Source organism: Lepidochelys kempii, chromosome 25, assembly GCF_965140265.1.
Source record: "Lepidochelys kempii isolate rLepKem1 chromosome 25, rLepKem1.hap2, whole genome shotgun sequence".
NCBI classification, from domain to species: domain Eukaryota; kingdom Metazoa; phylum Chordata; order Testudines; family Cheloniidae; genus Lepidochelys; species Lepidochelys kempii.
In genome coordinates this window covers 10,858,338-10,878,539 of record NC_133280.1, presented here as the reverse complement: position 1 = coordinate 10,878,539, position 20,202 = coordinate 10,858,338, and the positions used below count along the sequence as shown (strand labels likewise).

General features: G+C 55.4%; 1 protein-coding gene across 1 annotated transcript; it reads right to left on the bottom strand.

Annotated features, from left to right (window-relative positions):
* Positions 1-9,027: 9,027 nt before the first annotated feature.
* LOC140903405 (mast cell protease 3-like) lies at positions 9,028-10,187 on the bottom strand. The gene is made up of 3 exons (XM_073324689.1): positions 10,098-10,187; positions 9,579-9,830; positions 9,028-9,162 (listed from the first exon to the last, which is right to left on the bottom strand). Exons 1-3 carry the CDS (start codon positions 10,185-10,187, stop codon positions 9,028-9,030), a joined length of 477 nt encoding a protein of 158 aa, XP_073180790.1.
* Between the last annotated feature and the right edge of the window lie 10,015 nt (positions 10,188-20,202).

The following is a 20,202-nucleotide window of genomic DNA, read 5'->3' as shown; positions in this document are numbered from 1 at the left end:
TCGGGTCCTCTTCCAGGCTGGGCGCCAATCTGAGCCTCCTGCTGTCCCATGGCTGGTTTTATAGCCTCAGACCAATGAAACTCGGAAACCAGGAAACCGCCTGCGCTGGGCTGATCTAAATGATCCGGGCACAATCAGATCCTTGTGCGTCTATCTGCTATCTCCTCTCCGCTCGCCTCTGGTCACTTGCTTCAGATGCTCGGCAGCTGGCCCGATCACCAAGTTGACCACTTCTGGGGGGGTGCAGGACAATGCATCTCCTGTTCCCAGCGGGGCAGCCAGTCAGGAGAGAGCAGTCGCTGTGTTAACGGGCCCTGCTTAAAACAAACACAAACCTGGCTCCATAAAGCACCTTCCCCAGGATCTCAGGGCTGATGCCCCAGCATGCACTGTGCTCATGATAAATGCCCCCCCCCCATCGCTCAACACTGGGCATGGGGTTTTCCTGTGGGGCATGGAAAGCATGGGGCCTACACAGTGTGCGACAAGGAAGACAACGTTTGCCCAGTGATTGGGTGCAGGTGTAACCTCCGCAGTGAGTGTGTTATAGGGTCATGTGGTGCCCGATCCACTTCCTAGCTCAAGCTGCGGCAGCTGGTGCTTTTCGCTCCGGAGGTCTGTGATGTGCTGGCGAAGAGGGTGGCTGTCACCCGGCCAGCAGGGGATCTTCTGGGGCTAGCAATGGACAGATGGAAATGTGCTCTGTAGAACAGGCCCCAGTAGGCTGGTTAGATTGGAGTGGAGAGGCCTCGGTCCTTCTGTACCAGTCCTATCCTATGTCTATAGCACGTCTCACAGGCACAGATCAAGGCACTTAAAAAGGCAGGCCAGTACCGTTATCCCCATCTTACAGATGGAGAAACTGAGGCCCGGGAAGCGGACGTTACTTCCCCAAGGTCACCCTGGGATGATGCAGTGCTGGTGTCAGCAGAGATTACATGTGGGTGCAAGGAAAAGGCTACGCACTGGGACCAGCCCTCTGCAGTGAGCAGGAGTCGTTCCCAAACGCTGGGCCGGCCGTGTCCTCTATTCCCAGGAGCAGGGGATTAAAAATGGGCTGGATATGGGCAGAGACATGGGGTTAAGTGTGAGTCTCATGCCCTGTCAGCCCCCATTTGCTGCATGTGGGGTCTTCAGCTCACGCTGTAGCAGCTTGTGTGTTTAGCACTGTAGGTGCCGAGTTCAAACCTAACGCGTTGACCAAGAGGGTGGTTGTCACTGTTGTAACCCATTTGGAACTTGCAGTGGGTGCAGCACTGGTCTGGGACCCAGGAGACCCTGGTTCTGTTCGTGGCTCTGCCACTGACCTGGCTGGGTGACTTTGGGCAAGTCACAGCCCTGCTCTGTGCCTCAGTTTCCCCATCTGTACAATGGGGATAATAATATTCACCTCCTTTGTAAAGCACTTGGAGATTCATGGCTGGGATGTGCTAGACAAGAGCTAGGAGGTGGCATTATTATTATTATTTTATTATTTATTAAGACCTATGACTGAGTAGTTTAAATTGTTCCCTTGCGTGTGTCTATGTTGAGTTTCATCTCCCGTCAGGTAGCCAAGTCCTGAAGGAATTCCTCATGCTCCCCCTTACTCTGGGTTAATCTCACTCGTTCTGTGGCAACACCCGGTGTGGCCATCTCATTATTAACCCTCTGGTGCAGGCTGTTAATAAACGATGTGGCCTGCACCACTGCAAAGTCCTGCGTCGTGGGAAACCCCGCTCCGCTCCTCTCCCTCTGAGAACCATCTGTTCGTGTCACGGACCTCGCATGACGGCTGGAACCAGCAATAGCCGTAACCATTCATGTGAAGAGCACGAGAAGGTGGCGGGTGGTGTGGGAGAGGATCTGTATCTCCTTTCAATCGTGACGGGTTCTGTGCCTTCCTGGAGATAACGGTCAAGAACACCAGCCGCCTGAGAGTGTCCTTTCTGCTGTCATACATTTTTCCATTGGGCAGAAGGCGCTAACGGCTGCCCAGTCTGTAACCAAAAACCACACAGGCCTTTGCCATTTCGTTGGGGGCGGGGGGGGGGATACTTCTCTCTCTGCGGAGAGCCCACATAAAGCTCGTGCACCGCTTGGCTCGGATGCTATCGTCACAAGCGCGGTATTGGAAGAGGAGAGACTTAAGGCCTTGCTTAGGCCGAGAGTTTCTGTGGAGACGCCGTGAAGGGGCCCGATTTTCAGCAGGTAACTGCTCGGCAGTCTGTGAAAATCAGACCCTTCCAACTGGGCTCCCAAAGTCATTAATCTTCCTTGGAAATCTTGGCCTTAATGTCCTGAGGTTGATGGCGTCAGTGGGACATGGAGGAAGAGAAGATGCTTCTCCCCTCTGCGCTCCACCCCGGACGCCGCTGAGTCCATCCCTGGCATCTGCCCAACAAGAGCAGCAATCCGAAGCAGGAGCTACCAGAAGAGGCTCTGTTACCTCCTTCCCACTGCAAACACCTTCAGCAGGAGGACAGTTAGCTGGCGCTGCTTGCTCAGTGCCTGGTCTGCAGGGGCTTGATTCAGCCCATACCCATAGATCCCAACAGGAGCTGGCTCAGACCCTAGGTAAGAAGAGGACCTCAAGTCTTAGCAGACAGGGAAGTTGTCTAAAGAGCCCACTTGCCTAGAGCTCTGCTCTAGGTTCAGTGTCAGACCCTTTGAGGGAAGGGTCTCTGGAATTATCCCTGGTTCAGTTTTGTGCCGTATTCTCTGTGGGGGGTCAATGGGGCCATAGCTGCATTTGACATCAGCTGAGCGTGTGGCTCTGGGACTCAGTTTTGTGACCCCTTGCCAAGATGGTCAGGGAGGCAACCCTACGCTCTGGGAGGTCACTAAACCTCTGATTGCCAGAAGCTGGGACTGGATGACTGGGGATGGCTAACTCAGTAATTGCCCTGTCCTGCTCATTCCCTCTGAAGCCTTTGGCAGTGGCCACTCTTGGAGACAGAATTCTGGGCTACTTGGGCCATTGGTGTGACCCAGTATGGCCATTCTCACATCCACAGGTACAGACAGAATCCTGAACCCCCCTGCTAGAGACCCTCATGTCCTCCAGGGGACCAGTCAGGGGACTCTTAACTCAGGGGATTTAAATATTTAAAGAGCACATTTTGCATATCTCTTGGCAGGCTAATGATGCCCCCCCTAATCTCTGCTCACACAAGGGTGTGTTTGTCCCCAGGGAGAAGAGCCTCTTCCTCTAATGATGATATTTAAGAGCGGAGAGCCTGTTAGTTCCTTGCCCTGGGGAGGAATTAGGGGCCTTGTTTTATCCCTGTAGCTTCATACAACACCCCTAAGGGGGGCGCACACACACAGAGCAGAGGCAACATCAGGAAAGCAGCACAGGTCTCCAAGGTAGCAGATGATGTAGGAAATTGGCACCTTTCTTTCCTGTCTTCTATCCCACGGCCTGGAAGGGAATGTAAGTCAATTGGAAAGTATAGGGAACTATACACACTGCTGTGTCTGTGCACATGGTCCAGCCATTATATAGGGCCCTCTAACAGGCTGATCTGCCCCTTTCAATGCCTGGAGCCAGCCAGCCTTCTTCCATTATCAGACCCTGCTGAGAAGGGGGGTCAGGGGCTTTCTATGAAGGGCTCAGAGAGTTATAGGTGGGAGAGGCGCTCATGGAGCATCCTTCTTTCAGCACTGAGAGGCCATGGCAGAAGCTTGTAGGAGCTGTAACTCAGGGTGGTCAGAGGAACTGCTTCTGTTTGGCATTTCAAGAACACAGCTGTGTCCTAAGGCAAGGGCCTGGGAGGCTCTGGCTGTGGCGTGAGTTGGGGCTGGGGAGTGTTGTAATAATTGGGGCCGAGCAGACCCACCCCGATTGGGAGCTGGCCTGGGAAAGTTGGAAGAAGGTTATAAAGTGTTCCAATCCCCGGTTGCAAGAGTTGATGGGAGAAGGGTGACAGAAAGACTAAGTTAGACCAAACAAAAAGGCCGACTGGTCTAACTGAAGGACTGGGCTAAGACCATGGCTGGGGAACAAGAGGTATGTGGGACCAATCAATGAACCACAATTGGTGTGTTGGAAATTAGGCCTAAATGGTGGACAAAATAACGAGACGATTGGTTATTCCACCCCTCACTCCCTTCTGGGGTCCTTTAAAAAATAACTTTGGAGACAGAGAGAGCTGGCTGGCTGGGAGACAGGAGAATGGAAGGAGCAAATGAAACCCTCATGGCTGCTATTCTCACCATCTCCTGGGACTCACTGTGACACCGTTAGGCCTTTGTCATCCTGATCCTGAGACGGGTCTTGGCTAGGACTGGGGGAATAATGGATTTTTTGGTTCGCTGGCAACCCTGAAAAATAACATAAAAGTTTTTGTTTTGGGTTGAACCGAAAACAAATTTTTCAGTGAATCGCAAAGTTGGAGAAATGCCATGTCAGGCTGAAACAGAGCGTTTTGTGCAGACACAAAATGGTTTGTTTGGATTTTGGGCATTTTGACCAAATATCCTAGTGGGGAGGGCACTGCCTTTTTATAGCCTTTAGCCCAGCAGGTAGGGAACTCACCGAGGCTGAGGGAGACCCTGGTTCAATTCTTCTCTCTGTCTGATGTGGGGTCTTCCATGTTGTAGGAGCATGTCCTAGCCACTGGACTACAGGTTGGCTCAATCTTGCTGGTTGAAGCTGTTCTGTTGGGCCAGGGAAAAAGAGCACAGATGACTCTATAGCCTAGTGGTTACAGCCCGCCGTTAAAACAGGGGAGACCCACGTTCAAGTCCCTGTTCCGATGACTAACTATTTAGGGAGAGTAGAACAGCTTCAAGAGAAGGGACTGAGAGTGAGGTTTGTGCCGAGAGGCCGTATCTGACCCACAACAGAGATACAAGGGGAGCCCTTAGATAAAACTCCAGCTGCATTTTGGAGATAAGAACTCAGCCTGCTGCAAAGTGCTGGCCACTCAGCGCGGTTCCTCCACGTGTGCTGATCGCCCGCTTGCCACGGGGATTGCTGACGGCTGCCCCTGATTGCTACTCATAACCACAGCGGTCAGTAGCTGGTGGTTTCACAGCAGAAGTGGAGGTTGTTGGGTCTGACCCATCCTGTTCATAAGCCTAGATCCCTAAGGGAACACACACGTTGCCAGGGCTGGATTTAGGCAGGGTCTGGGCTTCAGACTTGGAGAGTTTCCCCCCAAATCAGGGAACGGACAGAGGCGGAGCAGCAGGTAGGAGATGTGGGGATTTGATGTGGGAGGAAGATCAGAGACTCAGGAACTGGAGGGCGGCTGGCGGAGCCCATCTGTAGGGGCTGGGAGGAAGAGTCTGTTTTAAGGTGGGTGAGGCAGCAGGAAGCGGGGCGGTTGTTGAGGGAGCATGATTGAGCCTGGCGGGAATGGCGACAGTGCTGAGAGAACGCTCTCCAGGCCGGGGAGCGACTGTGCCCAGGAAGCAGGGGAAAGATGGGAAAGGCTCTGTGGCGAAGGCCAAACTTCAGACAGAAGGTACTGGGAAGCAGACAGACAGGCTGTCAGGGAGGAGGGGGCTGGGCTCAGCTGACCTGGGGTCCAGGCTGCGTGGGTTTGTGGAGGGGCTGGGGCCTGGAGGGTTCTTAGAGGAGCCCTGAAGAGGTGGGATGGCCATTGAGGCAGAGTGCTGTAGAGTGGCTTCTGGCCAGGGGGAGGTGCTCACGAGGCAGTAAACGGTCAGGGTACTGCACAGCCCTATGGGTGACCATGGAAATCCAAATGGGAAGCTCAGTTAAGTGTCAATCCTTCGCTACAGCAACGCCTGCTAGCCCAGTCCTGGGCTGGCACACCCCGATCCCGCCCCACACCGGTCCTCTGACTCTGCTCCTGGGCTCCCCACACACATGGCTGTGGTAATGCACCTCAGCCCTCCTGACCCACAGCCCCCTGCCTGCTCCGCTCTTGTGACAATTGGGGTGGGAATCTCTCTGTTCACCATGTCTGGATTCTGGTGGCTGCCATGAACTTCTTGTTATGGAATTGTTGGAGTGAGGAATGCCTCTGGGTGGATGTGGAACCCACCAGCAGCTGCAGCAGGTACTTACTGGGCCAGGGACAAGGCCGCGTCGTTAACCTTAAGATCTGTGCTCTGAGCAGACAATGGTCTCATGTACTAAGGGGGTTGCCAAATCTCTCTGGTGAAGTGGAGAGTGGAAAAATCACCGTTAGTAGCATCTAGAGGACCATATTGTGCTGAGTGCTGTCTGAACTTGCAGTGAGAGAGATGCCCTGCCCCAACCAATTTACAGGAGGGGAAACTGAGGCATGGAGCGAGGTGAAGTGACTTGACCGAGGCCATGCACCACTGAGACCTGAGCCAGGGATAAAACCCAGAGCACCTAGTCCCTAGACCAGTGTCTTACCTACTAGAACAGCAAGCATCTTCTGCTTCAGTTGGGAGGAGAAACTCTAACCACAGAGAGGTGTGCCTCATCAAAAGACACAAACAACTCTGTGGGGTTTTTCGGCTGCAGGCACAGCCCTTCCGTTGGGGGGCAGGAAGTGCTACCTTCACCTTGTATTCATCTCAGGACTGTGTTTACACCAAGCCCTCCCGGCCCACTTCCTGCTGTTAGAGCCGATTCTTCTGTGTTGATCAGTTTGTCACCAACAGTTAAAAATCGTGTCCTGCCAGGGCAGTGAGAACAAGACAGATCCTCTGCTGGTGCAAATCAGCTCTGTGGGGTTACGGCCATTTCCACTGGCTGAGACTCTAGCTCGGTGTATTAAGAGTTGGGGCCTGTTGTGTTAAGTTTGATGGAACAAGGGGGCCCAGAGCCTCCAGAGTGTTAACGTGACCCTGTCACTGTACAATAGTAAAGAGTTAAACAAGTCTGGAGGTCAGAGACCTCGGCCTGCTTAGCTCCGTGGCAGCACAATTCATGCCAAAGTTTGCAAATGTCTTGAGCAGGCTGCATAAAAGAAAAAGAAGTGGCCCGAGACATAAAGCCCTTTTTGGAAGGGAAACAGAGCGATTGTACAGACCTAACTTAGCCAAACCCTACCAGAGTCCCCTTTTCCGAGAGAGGGTGTTGGTCAGTGTCTCTTATTTTTGTCAGACAGCCTTTCTTGGGAGGATGTTGGGGGAGGAAAGGGTTGATGTGATGGATGGTCACTCTCCCTGCTTTGGACAAACAGACGCAAGGGGGAGAAGTGGCAGGGGCGTAAAAGTGGTGCATCCGATGAAGTGAGCTGTAGCTCACGAAAGCTTATGCTCAAATAAATTGGTTAGTCTCTAAGGTGCCACAAGTCCTCCTTTTCTTTTTGTGAATACAGACTAACACGGCTGTTACTCTGAAACCAGCCTTTGTGGCCATTCTGAAGATCCGGGCTGGCTGCTCAGTCCCAGATGGTGCTGAGTCCCTCAGGGCGGCTCTTCTCTGGGCTCTGGCTCGGTGTCACCTGGCTGGTCTGATCCCTCTCCCTGGCTGGTCTTTCTCCAGCTGGGCAGAGCTGGATGGGCCAGCTCATCTTGCCGCTGGGCTGGTGTGGCGTAGCTGGTCTCAGAATCCGGGGACAAGCTGCGAGAGGGAGAGGCGACAGGAGGCAAAGAGCCGGGGGTGGAGAGGAACACAAAAGGGAAGGGGAGAGAGAGCAGGTTGTGTGCGTCTCAGGCTGGAGTCTCCACAGGCGCGGTGCTGAAACAGCCCTATTGTGCTGAGCTCTGGGAGTCCTTGTGTTCTGGACAGTGTGTGCAGAATCCCCTTTCAGGGCTGCTGCAGGTCCCGGGATGAGCGTGGGGAAGGCTAATAAATGCGTACATGGCAGTAGGTGCATGGGGTGGGAATGGGAGGGGATCAGGGTTTGGCTGATCCGAGCCCTCTGGCTATAAAGGAGACCCAGTGTACTCTCTTTTCTTTCTGGTTTCAGAGTGGTAGCTGCATTCGTCTGTATCAGCAAAAACAACGAGGAGATGTCCTTGGGACATCTTAGATGCTTTTGTGGGCTAGAACCCACTTCGTCAGATGCATGGAGTGAAAAATACAGTAAGCAGGTATCCCTTTTACAACAATGAGCAGAAACAAACTTCAAAATAAGGCAGGAGACTTTACGAAATGCAGGAGCTTGTTTATTGTCACTCTAGCACTGCAGGGACATAGAAGGAATGGGGCAGTGAGGGGGAGGAAAAACAGAATGGGGGAGGAAATGGTGTTCCGTCCCACCAGAATTTTCAAGGTCTGTGGGGGGAAGGCCCGTCTCAAATTGGGGTGAGTAGTGGGACTCTTGCGGATTTTTTCAAACTGATAATCTGCAATAAAAAAAATCAGATCTGGTCAATGGAAGCAGTTTGGTTAATTTCAAAACATTTCATTTTTTGTTTCAACCCTTTAAAAAAAAAAGGTGCCTCGCCTCGCCTTGCCTTGCCTTGCTTTGCCTTGCCTTGCCTTGCTTTGCCTTGCCTTGCCGTTAATTCAAATTTCAAAATGAAAAGTGGCCTCAACCCCAAACCCAAATGAGCCATCTAGAAAATGTCAAAATAGCCAGTTTCCGCAATCCAGAAAAAAAGACAACCCCTAATATTTTCTGTTGGGAGCGTCCTCAAAGCCAGCCCTGAGCCACAGACCCTTTGGGTTTTGATGAATCAGCATTTCCCGACAAAAAGCCTTTGAATTGGGTGTCTGAACCCCATCAAAATCCCTGTGCTTTGAAATGCTCCCCGGCACGGTGGGATTCGTGTGTGTTCTGAACCAGGAGGGGGCTGCTTGGCTGAGGAAAGCTTTGTTCCAATCTGTTTGGGCCAAAGCTGAGTTCCTTGCCATGTTTTCGCTCCCTCCTCACCCAGGCTAACCTGGGAGGTTTGCCCGCATGCAAACTTGGCGAGGGGCTCAGGATTAAGCCCTGTGTGTTCTTCCTGCGGGGAGAGGCGGGAGAAAAGTTCTGATCCACTAATGATGGTATTTAAATGTAGAGGAAAAGGCAGCCCAAAAGGAGGAGTTGGTGGGCATGGTTATCCCTATAGTTCCCTGTAACACCCCGGGGAGAGAAAAGCCAGTGACTGCAGCATAAGGAAATGAAGATGCTGGAGAAGCTATAGCATCTTCCTCTCTGGTCACTGCCCCATGGTCTTTCGAATCCAGGGCAGGTAGTGGGCGATGCGAGTGTACACCGAGGGAGGGAACTGGAAACCATAGGAGACAATCCCCTGGGCCGCCCCGTTGCAGACCAAAGGGCCACTGGAGTCCCCCTGAGAAAGACACGGGGAAATAGGGTTAAGTAGAACATAGGCACTGAGAAAGCGCATTGTGGGCTAGCGGGCACGAACGCAGGATACAGAGCCACTGATGGCTACTTCCAATCCTGGCTCCACCACCGTGTGACCCCAGGGGACTGGCTCAATGGCCCTGGTCTTGTGTCTACTAGGGAATATCTTTCAGGGGCGTGCGCAAGGGCGGGGAAGCTCTGCTGGGGCAGGGAAGAGTCAGCTCCTCTGGCTGCAGGGGGCACAGAAATAAAACGAGGACAATGTTTCTGAGTGCCCCTTTGGTGCCTCTGTGGCTCATGAGTGAAGAGGGCCATTAAGGTGGCTGGGGATGTCCCTTCCCACCCGCTGACCTCAGGGCAGCATGGCTGGGGAGGACGGGAAGGGATGGAGAGACGTACGTAGTTGACGTCAGTGCACTTGTGGTAGCTGGCCGCACAGACCATGCCGTCGCTGAGCTCTGGGTAGGATAGGAGACATTTCCTCTGGCTCAGGACAGTGGCATTGGTCTCGAAGAGCTTGTCCATTGCTACCTCTTTGTCAATGTAGCCCCATGCCGACACGATGCACTTGGTGTCCACGGGGATGTCGCTGCTGCTCTTGGGCAGGGGGATCACCTGGACGTATTTATTCAGTTTGGCTTTGTGGCTCAGCTGTTATGGGAGGGGAGCCAACATGTTAGACCCTGCAGGAGATGAACAGGAAGGTTTTGGGGTTTTGTTTTTCCAGGTGCTTGCTCATCAGGAATCTGCCTGGGAGCAGGATGTAGAAATGGGGGTGATACCAGGTTGGAGGTTGAGCCCCAAAGCTAGACATGTCCTGACAGTCACCTTCTGATGTTGGAACACCCACATCCTTGGGTTGTGTGATGCCAGCCCAGGGACGGAGACTGGGCAGCGTCACTTTCCTTGGCCAGCTACTTCCCTAGATGGCCCGTGCTCATCCACTGGGAACGGGCTGTCCTGGGATTGCGTCATGATGTCACGCCTGTGCGGCCACAACAGGTCCATCGGCGTTTGAGTCTGCGGAGCCCAAACCCGTGAACGTGCCACCTGGTCACCTCTGTGCCAATCCACAGAGGGCGTGAATAATGCTGCCCTCACTTAGCCTGACCAGATGTCCCGATTTTATAGGGACAGGCCCGATTTTGGGGGCTTTTTCTTATATAGGCTCCTATTACCACCCCACCCCCTGTCCCAGTTTTTCACACTTGGTGTCTGCTCACCCTTCCCTCGCTACAGAACCGCAGCTCTAGTTACAGCAGCCCGTGAGGTTTGCTCTGGTTCAGTCCCTGCTGTGGTAGTCGAGAGGGCGGCTGTCACACAAGGACAAAGCCCAGAGAGGTGGATCTAAATACCAGAGGCCCTCTGCAGCAGATATAACCTACAAACCCTAAGAGTATGTCCACACTGCAATAAAACACCAATGGCACTTGGGGCCTGGGGCAGCTGGCTCAGGTGCAGGGCTAAAAATTGCAGCGTAGAGCAGGGGTGGGCAAACCCCCGAGGGCCACATCTGGGTATGGAAATTGTATGGCGGGCCATGAACGCTCACAAAATTGGGGGTTGGTGTGTGGGAGGGGGTGAGGGCTCTGGCTGGGGGTGTAAGCTCCGGGGTTGGGCTAGAAATGAGTTCAGGGTGCAGGAGGGGGCTGGGGCAGGGGGTTGGACGTGTATGGGGGAGCTCCAGCTTGGGGTGCAGGCTCTGGGATGGGGTTGGGGGTACAGGAGGGTCTCTGGGCTGGGACCAAGGGGTTTGGAGGGTGGGAAGAGGAGCGGGGCTGGGGGTTGGGGAGCGGGAGGCGGTCAGGGGTGTAGACTCTGGGCAGTGCTTACCTGAAGCAGCTCCCGGAAGAGGCGTCATGTCCCCCCTCTGGCTCCTACGCAGAGGTGCGGCCAGGTTGCCCTGCGTGCTGCTCCATCTGTGTCCCCCCGCCCTCGGAGTTGACTCAGAGTCGCCTGCTCGGGGTGGGGCGGGGGTTTGCCATGCACCTCCTCCCCATCTCCGGCACAGCAGCCGCCTCAGCCTGCCCCCAGCGCCACTCCCTTGTAACCGGCAGCGGCAGTGGCAGGCGAGGAAGCGCAATGGGGAGCTCCAGGGTGGCCGCCCACTGCCCAGGGGGCAGGCAGGGACGCTCCGGGGTTGGGGGAGAGACCCAGCCCCAAACATTGGTGGAGCCGGGCCCCCTCCCGGGCCCTGAATTTGCTGGAGCGCAGGTACCACGGGCTCATACAACTCACCGCCCCTGCAGCTCATGGCTTCCTCTACTCACCAGCACGGGCTGAGGGGTAGGACAGCAGGGAGAGCAGGAGCAGGAGACATTGGGGCTGCTCCTTCTCTGAATTCACAGCTTCTTGGGTCCTCTTCCAGGCTGGGAGCCTCCTGCTGCCCCAGGGCTGGTTTTATAGCTTCAGACCAACGGAAGTCGGAAGCCAGGAAACTATCTGAGCTGGGCTGCCCCTGCTGCATCTCCCATCTCCTCCTGCCTAACCACTGAGCAGCACGCGCTGCCATCTCATGCAAACTCCCCATTTCCCGTTCCCCTCCTCCCGGCAGGTGCGTGCCTTGCTATGTTGAGACCTACGCAGTGATTTCTTGACCCCTACTGATATCTCAAGATATAAATGACTAATGCACATCCACCCAATGCTGCTTGGGTGATTAGGGGGATCGGAACCAGGGACCTCCTGCATGCAAAGCAGGGGCCACAACCACTTGAGCTAAAGGGTAAGTTGCCTTTGTTGTCAGCAGTATCAGACTCCTCTACGGAGCAGTCACTAGAGGTGGCTGAAGACCCATCCTGGAAGAGGAAGGGTTACATACCCAGGTCTTTTTGTGGAGCGGGCAATACAAAGGCTTTTCCAAAGCTTGGTGCCAGTGGGATTTTTCTATGAAACATGCCCTGACTGGAACGAGGATGGACAGGTCTCAAGGGAGAATGCAGTCAAAGATGCAGATTGCTGGTAAAACTCAACCAAAGGTTCGTGTGACTTATGTCTGCACGCACACGTTGCTGCTTGAGAGCCTGAACAAGTCTGAGACTTGCCCCTGGCTCTTGTGAGCAGATGCCCAGTTATCAAGGCATCAAAAGCAGATTGTGAGATTGGCTTGAGAGGAAAGGACAAGAACTGAAACAGGTGATAAGGAGGAGCCCTGAGATAACACTCAGGCTGTGTTTGCAGAGACAGGGACTTGGAGCATCACCGAGTGATGAGGACGAAAACTTGGCTCCCACCCAGGCCGAGCTCTGGAGATGCTAACAGCTGCTTGTGACCGTTGCCCATCACTGCATGTGTCGATTCCATATGGCTCACAGTTGGGTTGGTGGATTTATTGCTTCTCGGAAGAGCAGAGTTTCTCCATCACGTGAAGCCAAACATGAGCTGTGCTGGCCACCTGAAGCGGCGTGGATCACCGTCACCTTCAGCCCCCAACTAAAACCCCTCCAACGCATTATTAAGGATCTACAACCTATCCTGAAGGATGACCCAACACTCTCACAAATCTTGGGAGACAGGCCAGTCCTTGCCTACAGACAGCCCCCCAACCTGAAGCAAATACTCACCAACAACCACATACCACACAACAGAACCACTAACCCAGGAACCTATCCTTGCAACAAAGCCCGTTGCCAACTGTGCCCACATATCTATTCAGGGGACACCATCAAAGGGCCTAATAACATCAGCCACACTATCAGAGGCTTGTTCACCTGCACATCCACCAATGTGATATATGCCATCATGTGCCAGCAATGCCCCTCTGCCATGTACATTGGTCAAACTGGGCAGTCTCTACGTAAAAGAATAAATGGACACAAATCAGATGTCAAGAATTATAACATTCATAAACCAGTCGGAGAACACTTCAATCTCTCTGGTCACGCAATCACAGACATGAAGGTCGCTATCTTACAACAAAAAAACTTCAAATCCAGACTCCAGCGAGAAACTGCTGAATTGGAATTCATTTGCAAATTGGATACTATTAATTTAGGCTTAAATAGAGACTGGGAGTGGCTAAGTCATTATGCAAGGTAGCCTATTTCCCCTTGTTTTTTTCTACTCCTCCCCCCCCCCGACGTTCTGGTTAAACTTGGATTTAAACTTGGAGAGTGGTCAGTTTGGATGAGCTATTGCCAGCAGGAGAGTGAGTTTGTGTGTGTGTGTGTTTCCGGGGGGTGGGGGGGTGAGAGAGCCTAGATTTGTGCAGGAAATGGCCCACCTTGATTACCATGCACATTGTAGGGAGAGTGGTCACTTTGGACGAGCTATTACCAGCAGGAGAGTGAGTTTGTGTGTGTATGGGGGTGGGGGGGTGAGAAAACCTGGATTTGTGCTGGAAATGGCCCACCTTGATTATCATGCACATTGTAGGGAGAGTGGTCACTTTGGATGAGCTATTACCAGCAGGAGAGTGAGTTTGTGTGTGTGGTTTTTGGAGGGGGGTGGGGGGTGAGAGAACCTGGATTTGTGCAGGAAATGGCCCACCTTGATTATCATACACATTGTGAAGAGAGTGGTCACTTTGGATGGGCTATCACCAGCAGGAGAGTGAGTTTGTGGGGGGGGGAGGCGCGGAGGGTGAGAAAACCTGGATTTGTGCTGGAAATGGCCCGACTTGATGATCACTTTAGATAAGCTATTACCAGCAGGACAGTGGGGTGGGAGGAGGTATTGTTTCATGGTCTCTGTGTGTATATAATGTCTTCTGCAGTATCCACGGTATGCATCCGATGAAGTGAGCTGTAGCTCACGAAAGCTCATGCTCAAATAAATGGGTTAGTCTCTAAGGTGCCACAAGTCCTCCTTTTCTTTTTGCGAATACAGACTAACACGGCTGTTACTCTGAAACCTGTGGATCTCTATGTGAATCCAGGTGGGAGCTCAGACTGGGATTCTCAAAGGAGACTGACTAGAGGCCCAACTCCTGTTGAATTTCAGTGGGGCCTGGATCCCGAATTCCCCTTGAAAACCCCAGCCACATTCAGTAAATGACCTGGCTTACTGGGAGGCAGATTGTGCTGCTGGGGACGCACGGGGAAATCTGGTTTTCGGGGGGTGACTGACAGCAGAATCTGGCCCTGAGGATGGAGACATTTTGAAGTAAAAATCAAGTCACAGTGGATCAGACACAATTATTAGCAGACATAAAACAGCACCAGGAAAAAGAGAGGCCAGGCTGTGGCTGTGTTTTCAAAAGGAGACCCCAAAGGCCTTTTGATTGTCCCGTAGCCAAGGGACTACGGTTATCATTTTAATTTGTATTACAATAATGCCTTAAGGCCCTGGCCCTATTGTGTGTGGTGCTGTACATACACATAGCAAGAGGCTGTCCCTGACCCAGAGAGCTTACCGTCAAAGCAGACAAAGCGTGGGAGGGGAAACTGAGGCACAGAGCGGGGGAAATGACACGCCCAAGGTCACCCAGCAGGTCAGAGTTGGGAATAGAATGCTGGTCTCCTGACTCGTAGCCCATTGTCCTAATTACTAGGCCACACGCCTCCCCAAGGGCAGGCCCGCCGACAGCAATTCCGGGCCCCAGGGCAGAATGGTCAATGGCCCCCCACGCATGCACAAGCCGCGCCTGCGCAGACGCGGTCCACCTGCCATTTGGGCGGTGAGGCGCCTGTACTGATGGTGCCCTGCCCCTTCTCCAAGGCCCTGGCCCCTGCTCCCTCCATCCCCCCCGCCCCCCCCCCGTTGCTTGCTCTCCCCCACCCTCACTCACTTTCACCTGGCTGGGGCAGGGGGTTGGGGTGAGGGGTGCAGGCTCTGGGAGGGAGTTTGGGTGCGGGAGGGGGTGAGGGGTCGGGCTCTGGGAGGGAGTTTGGGTGCGGGAGGGGGTGAGGGGTCGGGTTCTGGGAGGGAGTTTGGGTGCGGGGGGGGTGCGGGGTGCAGGCTCTGGGAGGGAGTTTGGGTGTGGGAGGGGGTGCGGGGTGCAGGCTCTGGGAAGGAGTTTGGGTGTGGGAGGGGGTGAGGGGTCGGGCTATGGGAGGGAGTTTCGGTGTGGTAGGGGTGCGGGGTGCAGGCTCTGGGAGGGAGTTTGGGTGCAGGAGGGGGTGAGGGGTCAGGCTATGGGAGGGAGTTTGGGTGTGGGAGGGAGTGTGGGGTGCAGGCTCTGGGAGGGAGTTTGGGTGCGGGAGGGGGTGAGGGGTCAGGCTCTGGGAGGGAGTTTGGGTGCAGGAGGGGTGCGGGGTGCAGGCTCTAGGAGGGAGTTTGGGTGTGGGAGGGGGTGAGGGGTCAGGCTATGGGAGGGAGTTTGGGTGTGGGAGGGGGTGCGGGGTGCAGGCTCTGGGAAGGAGTTTGGGTGTGGGAGGGGGTGAGGGGTCGGGCTATGGGAGGGAGTTTCGGTGTGGTAGGGGTGCGGGGTGCAGGCTCTGGGAGGGAGTTTGGGTGCGGGAGGGGGTGAGGGGTCAGGCTATGGGAGGGAGTTTGGGTGTGGGAGGGGGTGTGGGGTGCAGGCTCTGGGAGGGAGTTTGGGTGCGGGAGGGGGTGAGGGGTCAGGCTCTGGGAGGGAGTTTGGGTGCAGGAGGGGTGCGGGGTGCAGGCTCTAGGAGGGAGTTTGGGTGCGGGAGGGGGTGAGGGGTCAGGCTCTGGGAGGGAGTTTGGGTGCAGGAGGGGTGCGGGGTGCAGGCTCTAGGAGGGAGTTTGGGTGCGGGAGGGGGTGAGGGGTCAGGCTATGGGAGGGAGTTTGGGTGCGGGAGGGGGTGAGGGGTCAGGCTCTGGGAGGGAGTTTGGGTGCGGGAGGGGGTGCGGGGTGCAGGCTCTGGGAAGGAGTTTGGGTGTGGGAGGGGGTGAGGGGTCGGGCTATGGGAGGGAGTTTCGGTGTGGTAGGGGTGCGGGGTGCAGGCTCTGGGAGGGAGTTTGGGTGCAGGAGGGGGTGAGGGGTCAGGCTATGGGAGGGAGTTTGGGTGTGGGAGGGAGTGTGGGGTGCAGGCTCTGGGAGGGAGTTTGGGTGCGGGAGGGGGTGAGGGGTCAGGCTCTGGGAGGGAGTTTGGGTGCAGGAGGGGTGCGGGGTGCAGGCTCTAGGAGGGAGTTTGGGTGTGGGAGGGGGTGAGGGGTCAGGCTATGGGAGGGAGTTTGGGTGTGGGAGGGGGTGCGGGGTGCAGGCTCTGGGAAGGAGTTTGGGTGTGGGAGGGGGTGAGGGGTCGGGCTATGGGAGGGAGTTTCGGTGTGGTAGGGGTGCGGGGTGCAGGCTCTGGGAGGGAGTTTGGGTGCGGGAGGGGGTGAGGGGTCAGGCTATGGGAGGGAGTTTGGGTGTGGGAGGGGGTGTGGGGTGCAGGCTCTGGGAGGGAGTTTGGGTGCGGGAGGGGGTGAGGGGTCAGGCTCTGGGAGGGAGTTTGGGTGCAGGAGGGGTGCGGGGTGCAGGCTCTAGGAGGGAGTTTGGGTGCGGGAGGGGGTGAGGGGTCAGGCTATGGGAGGGAGTTTCGGTGTGGTAGGGGTGTGGGGTGCAGGCTCTGGGAGGGAGTTTGGGTGCGGGAGGGGGTGAGGGGTCAGGCTCTGGGAGGGAGTTTGGGTGCAGGAGGGGTGCGGGGTGCAGGCTCTAGGAGGGAGTTTGGGTGCGGGAGGGGGTGAGGGGTCAGGCTATGGGAGGGAGTTTGGGTGCGGGAGGGGGTGAGGGGTCAGGCTCTGGGAGGGAGTTTGGGTGCGGGAGGGGGTGCGGGGTGCAGGCTCTGGGAGGGAGTTTGGGTGCAGGAGGGGTGCGGGGTGCAGGCTCTGGGAGGGAGTTTGGGTGCGGGGGGGGTGCAGGGTGCAGGCTATGGGAGGGAGTTTGGGTGCGGGAGGGGGTGAGGGGTGCAGGCTCTGGGAGGGAGTTTGGGTGCGGGAGGGGGTGAGGGGTCGGGCTATGGGAGGGAGTTTGGGTGCGGGGGGGGTGCAGGGTGCAGGCTCTGGGAGGGAGTTTGGGTGCGGGAGGGGGTGAGGGGCCGGGCTATGGGAGGGAGTTTGGGTGCGGGAGGGGGTGAGGGGTCGGGCTATGGGAGGGAGTTTGGGTGCGGGAGGGGGTGAGGGGTCAGGCTCTGGGAGGGAGTTTGGGTGCGGGAGGGGGTGCGGGGTGCAGGCTCTGGGAGGGAGTTTGGGTGTGGGAGGGGGTGAGGGGTCAGGCTATGGGAGGGAGTTTGGGTGCGGGAGGGGGTGCGGGGTGCAGGCTCTGGGAGGGAGTTTGGGTGCAGGAGGGGTGCGGGGTGCAGGCTCTGGGAGGGAGTTTGGGTGTGGGAGGGGGTGAGGGGTCAGGCTCTGGGAGGGAGTTTGGGTGTGGGAGGGGGTGAGGGGTCAGGCTCTGGGAGGGAGTTTGGGTGCGGGAGGGGGTGCGGGGTGCAGGCTCTGGGAGGGAGTTTGGGTGCGGGGGGGGTGCAGGGTGCAGGCTCTGGGAGGGAGTTTGGGTGCGGGAGGGGGTGAGGGGCCGGGCTATGGGAGGGAGTTTGGGTGCGGGAGGGGGTGAGGGGTCGGGCTATGGGAGGGAGTTTGGGTGCGGGAGGGGGTGATGGGTGCAGGCTCTGGGAGGGAGTTTGGGTGCGGGAGGGCGTGCGGGGTGCAGGCTCTGGGAGGGGTTTGGGTGTGGGAAGGGGTGCGGGGTGCAGTCTCTGGGAGGGGGTTTGGGTGTGGTGGAGGTGTGGAGTGCAGGCTCTGGGAGGGAGTTTGGGTGCGGGAGGGGGTGCGGGGTGCAGGCTCTGGGAGGGAGCCTCTGAGCAATTGCCCTCTTTGTCCCCCACATCAGTGGGCCTGCCCAGGAGCTCCATTCAGGCAGACCATCATAATTGGAACTAAGTTGTCAGCCACCTCACACGGGGACAAAGACTGTACGTTCAGAAACCCGGACTGGTGCCCACTGACATGGGGAAGCTTGCCCTGCCCCTGTGGGTAGATGGAGGGCTCTGTTCTCCTGGAGAGGCAGATGCCACAGTGAGGAGCCACTTTCTAAAGACCCAGCCAGATAGTGGAATATGTCTGCTGATGATGGACAGATAGGTAGATTTGTACGTTCACAGATCTATAGATTTTTTTTTTTTCCAGATCAGAAGGGATCATCTAGTCTGACCTCCAGCACAACCCAGGCCATAGGACTTTCCTGAATTTACTAGTGTTTCAAGTGCAACAGCTGTGGGTGTGGCTGAACTAGGGCTGATCTTTTAGAAAAACATCCAACCATGATTTTAAAATGTCCAGTGATGAAGAATCCATCACAGCCCTTGGCAAGTTCTTCCAAAGGTTAATTACCCGCACTAGTAAAAACTGGCACCTTATTTCTCGTCTGAACTTTTCTACCTTCTGTTTCTAGCCGCTGGATCTTGTTAGACCTTCGCAGGCTAGACTGAAGAGTCCACTATTATGAAACTTCTGGTTCACATGTAGGTATTTATAGACGGCGCAAGTCACCCCTTAAACTTCTCTGATAACTAAATAGATTGATCTCCTGATACGAGGTATGGGTTCCAGTTCTTTCATCATTCTCCTGGATCTTTGGTGCACCATCTTCCGTTGATCAACATCTGTCTTGACTTCTGGACACTATAACTGGACATGGTATTCCAGCAACGATCACACCGGTGCCAAATACTAAGGTAATAACCTCTCTACAAAGACGTGATATTCCCTTGTTTATACACCCAAGGTTTGCATTAGCCCTTTTGGCCACTGGATTGCACTGGGTGCTCATGTTCAGCTGAGTAGCTACCGTGACTCCCACATCTTTTCAAGTCACTGCTTCCCAGGACAGAGTCCCCCATCCTGTAAGTGTGGGTGATGGTCTTTGTTCCTAAGTGTATGATCTTATATTTGGCCATATCAAAACATGCATAGTTCGCCTGCGCCCCTGCTTACAGGGCGATTCAGATTGTCTGTGTCGGTGATCTCACTTCATTATTTCCCACTCCCCTAATCTCTGCAACAGCGATAAACTGGATCAGCAAGGATTTTACGTTTTCTGCCAGGTCATTGACAAAAATAAATAGCAGAGGGCCAAGAACTGGTCCCTGTGGGATCCCACTAGAAATCGACCTGTTCCACAATGGTTCCCCGTTTACGACTACTTTCTGGCATCTGTCAGGAGCCAGACTATAATCCATGTAATGTTGATGATTGAGTGACAGATCGATAACATATCTGTCGATTGTAGACAGATCCAATCCAGCACTTTTCACGAGCATCTTTACTACCGCCCTTCCCACCCCCCAATTTTTAAATCTCTACATTTTTACAACACCGTTTCCTTGGTGAGGTTTTATTCTCAGTTGTCTCATCAGCCGCTCCTTGCTCGGGGAGGTGGGTGGAAACGGAAGCTCCTAGTGCCAAGAGCGGGATTTCCTTGCAAGTTTCCACACCGTGGCTGACATGTTGCACAGCACCAGCGTGGCTTGCGTGAGGCAGAAGCAACTAAGTGGGAACACAGAAGCCCTGGGTTGGCCTTGACATGAGGGGGTTTCCCTTCTCAGAGGTGCAGGGGGCCAGGTGGCACAGCTGTGAGTCAGTAACTGAGAAGAATGAGATGCAAATCAACCTGTATTGAGCAAGCAGCGAGAGAAGGACCCAGCTGAGTTTAGCCCGTTTGCCTGCAGAAAGCCCCAGCAGGAGCGAATGGGTCCCTGATGGGACAGCCCCTTCCACGCCCCCTTGTAATGCTTGGGACTCCTCTCCCGTCAGGCGTGTCATGTTGGAACGGCGCGGAGTGGGAGGGTTTCCTAGGCTTGCTTGCAGGCTCAGGGCCTTGGCAGGAAAGGTGCCAGCAGAGTCAGTCTGGGAAGAGCACAAAGCCGGGTGAGATATGCCTCTCTGCCTTACGGGAGGGCTGCGATTTTGCTGTGGCCAGCGGTACCTGCCGGGGGCAGAAGGTGGCCCCTGTCCTTTCAACGCATGGCCTGCAGCTCCGCCCCAGGCCATCTCCATTCTCCTGCCCAGCTGCTGGTGCCAGCGGGATTCTGCGGCTCTCAGCACTGGGACCGCTCTGCCACTGGGTGAGTTGACTGCAAGCCGGCGAGTGCCCCAGCTGGGCATGACTGAGCAAGGTGCTTGGGCACTGCCTGATTCT

Coding starts and splice junctions, on each gene's coding strand:
- LOC140903405 (XM_073324689.1), bottom strand. CDS start 10,187: ATGGACCTGTTGTGGCCGCACAGGCGTGACATCATGACGCAATCCCAG. Junction 9,831..10,097: donor AGCACGGGCCATCTAGGGAA/GTAGCTGGCCAA, acceptor CTCCCATAACAG/CTGAGCCACAAAGCCAAACT. Junction 9,163..9,578: donor AGTGCACTGACGTCAACTAC/GTACGTCTCTCC, acceptor TGTCTTTCTCAG/GGGGACTCCAGTGGCCCTTT.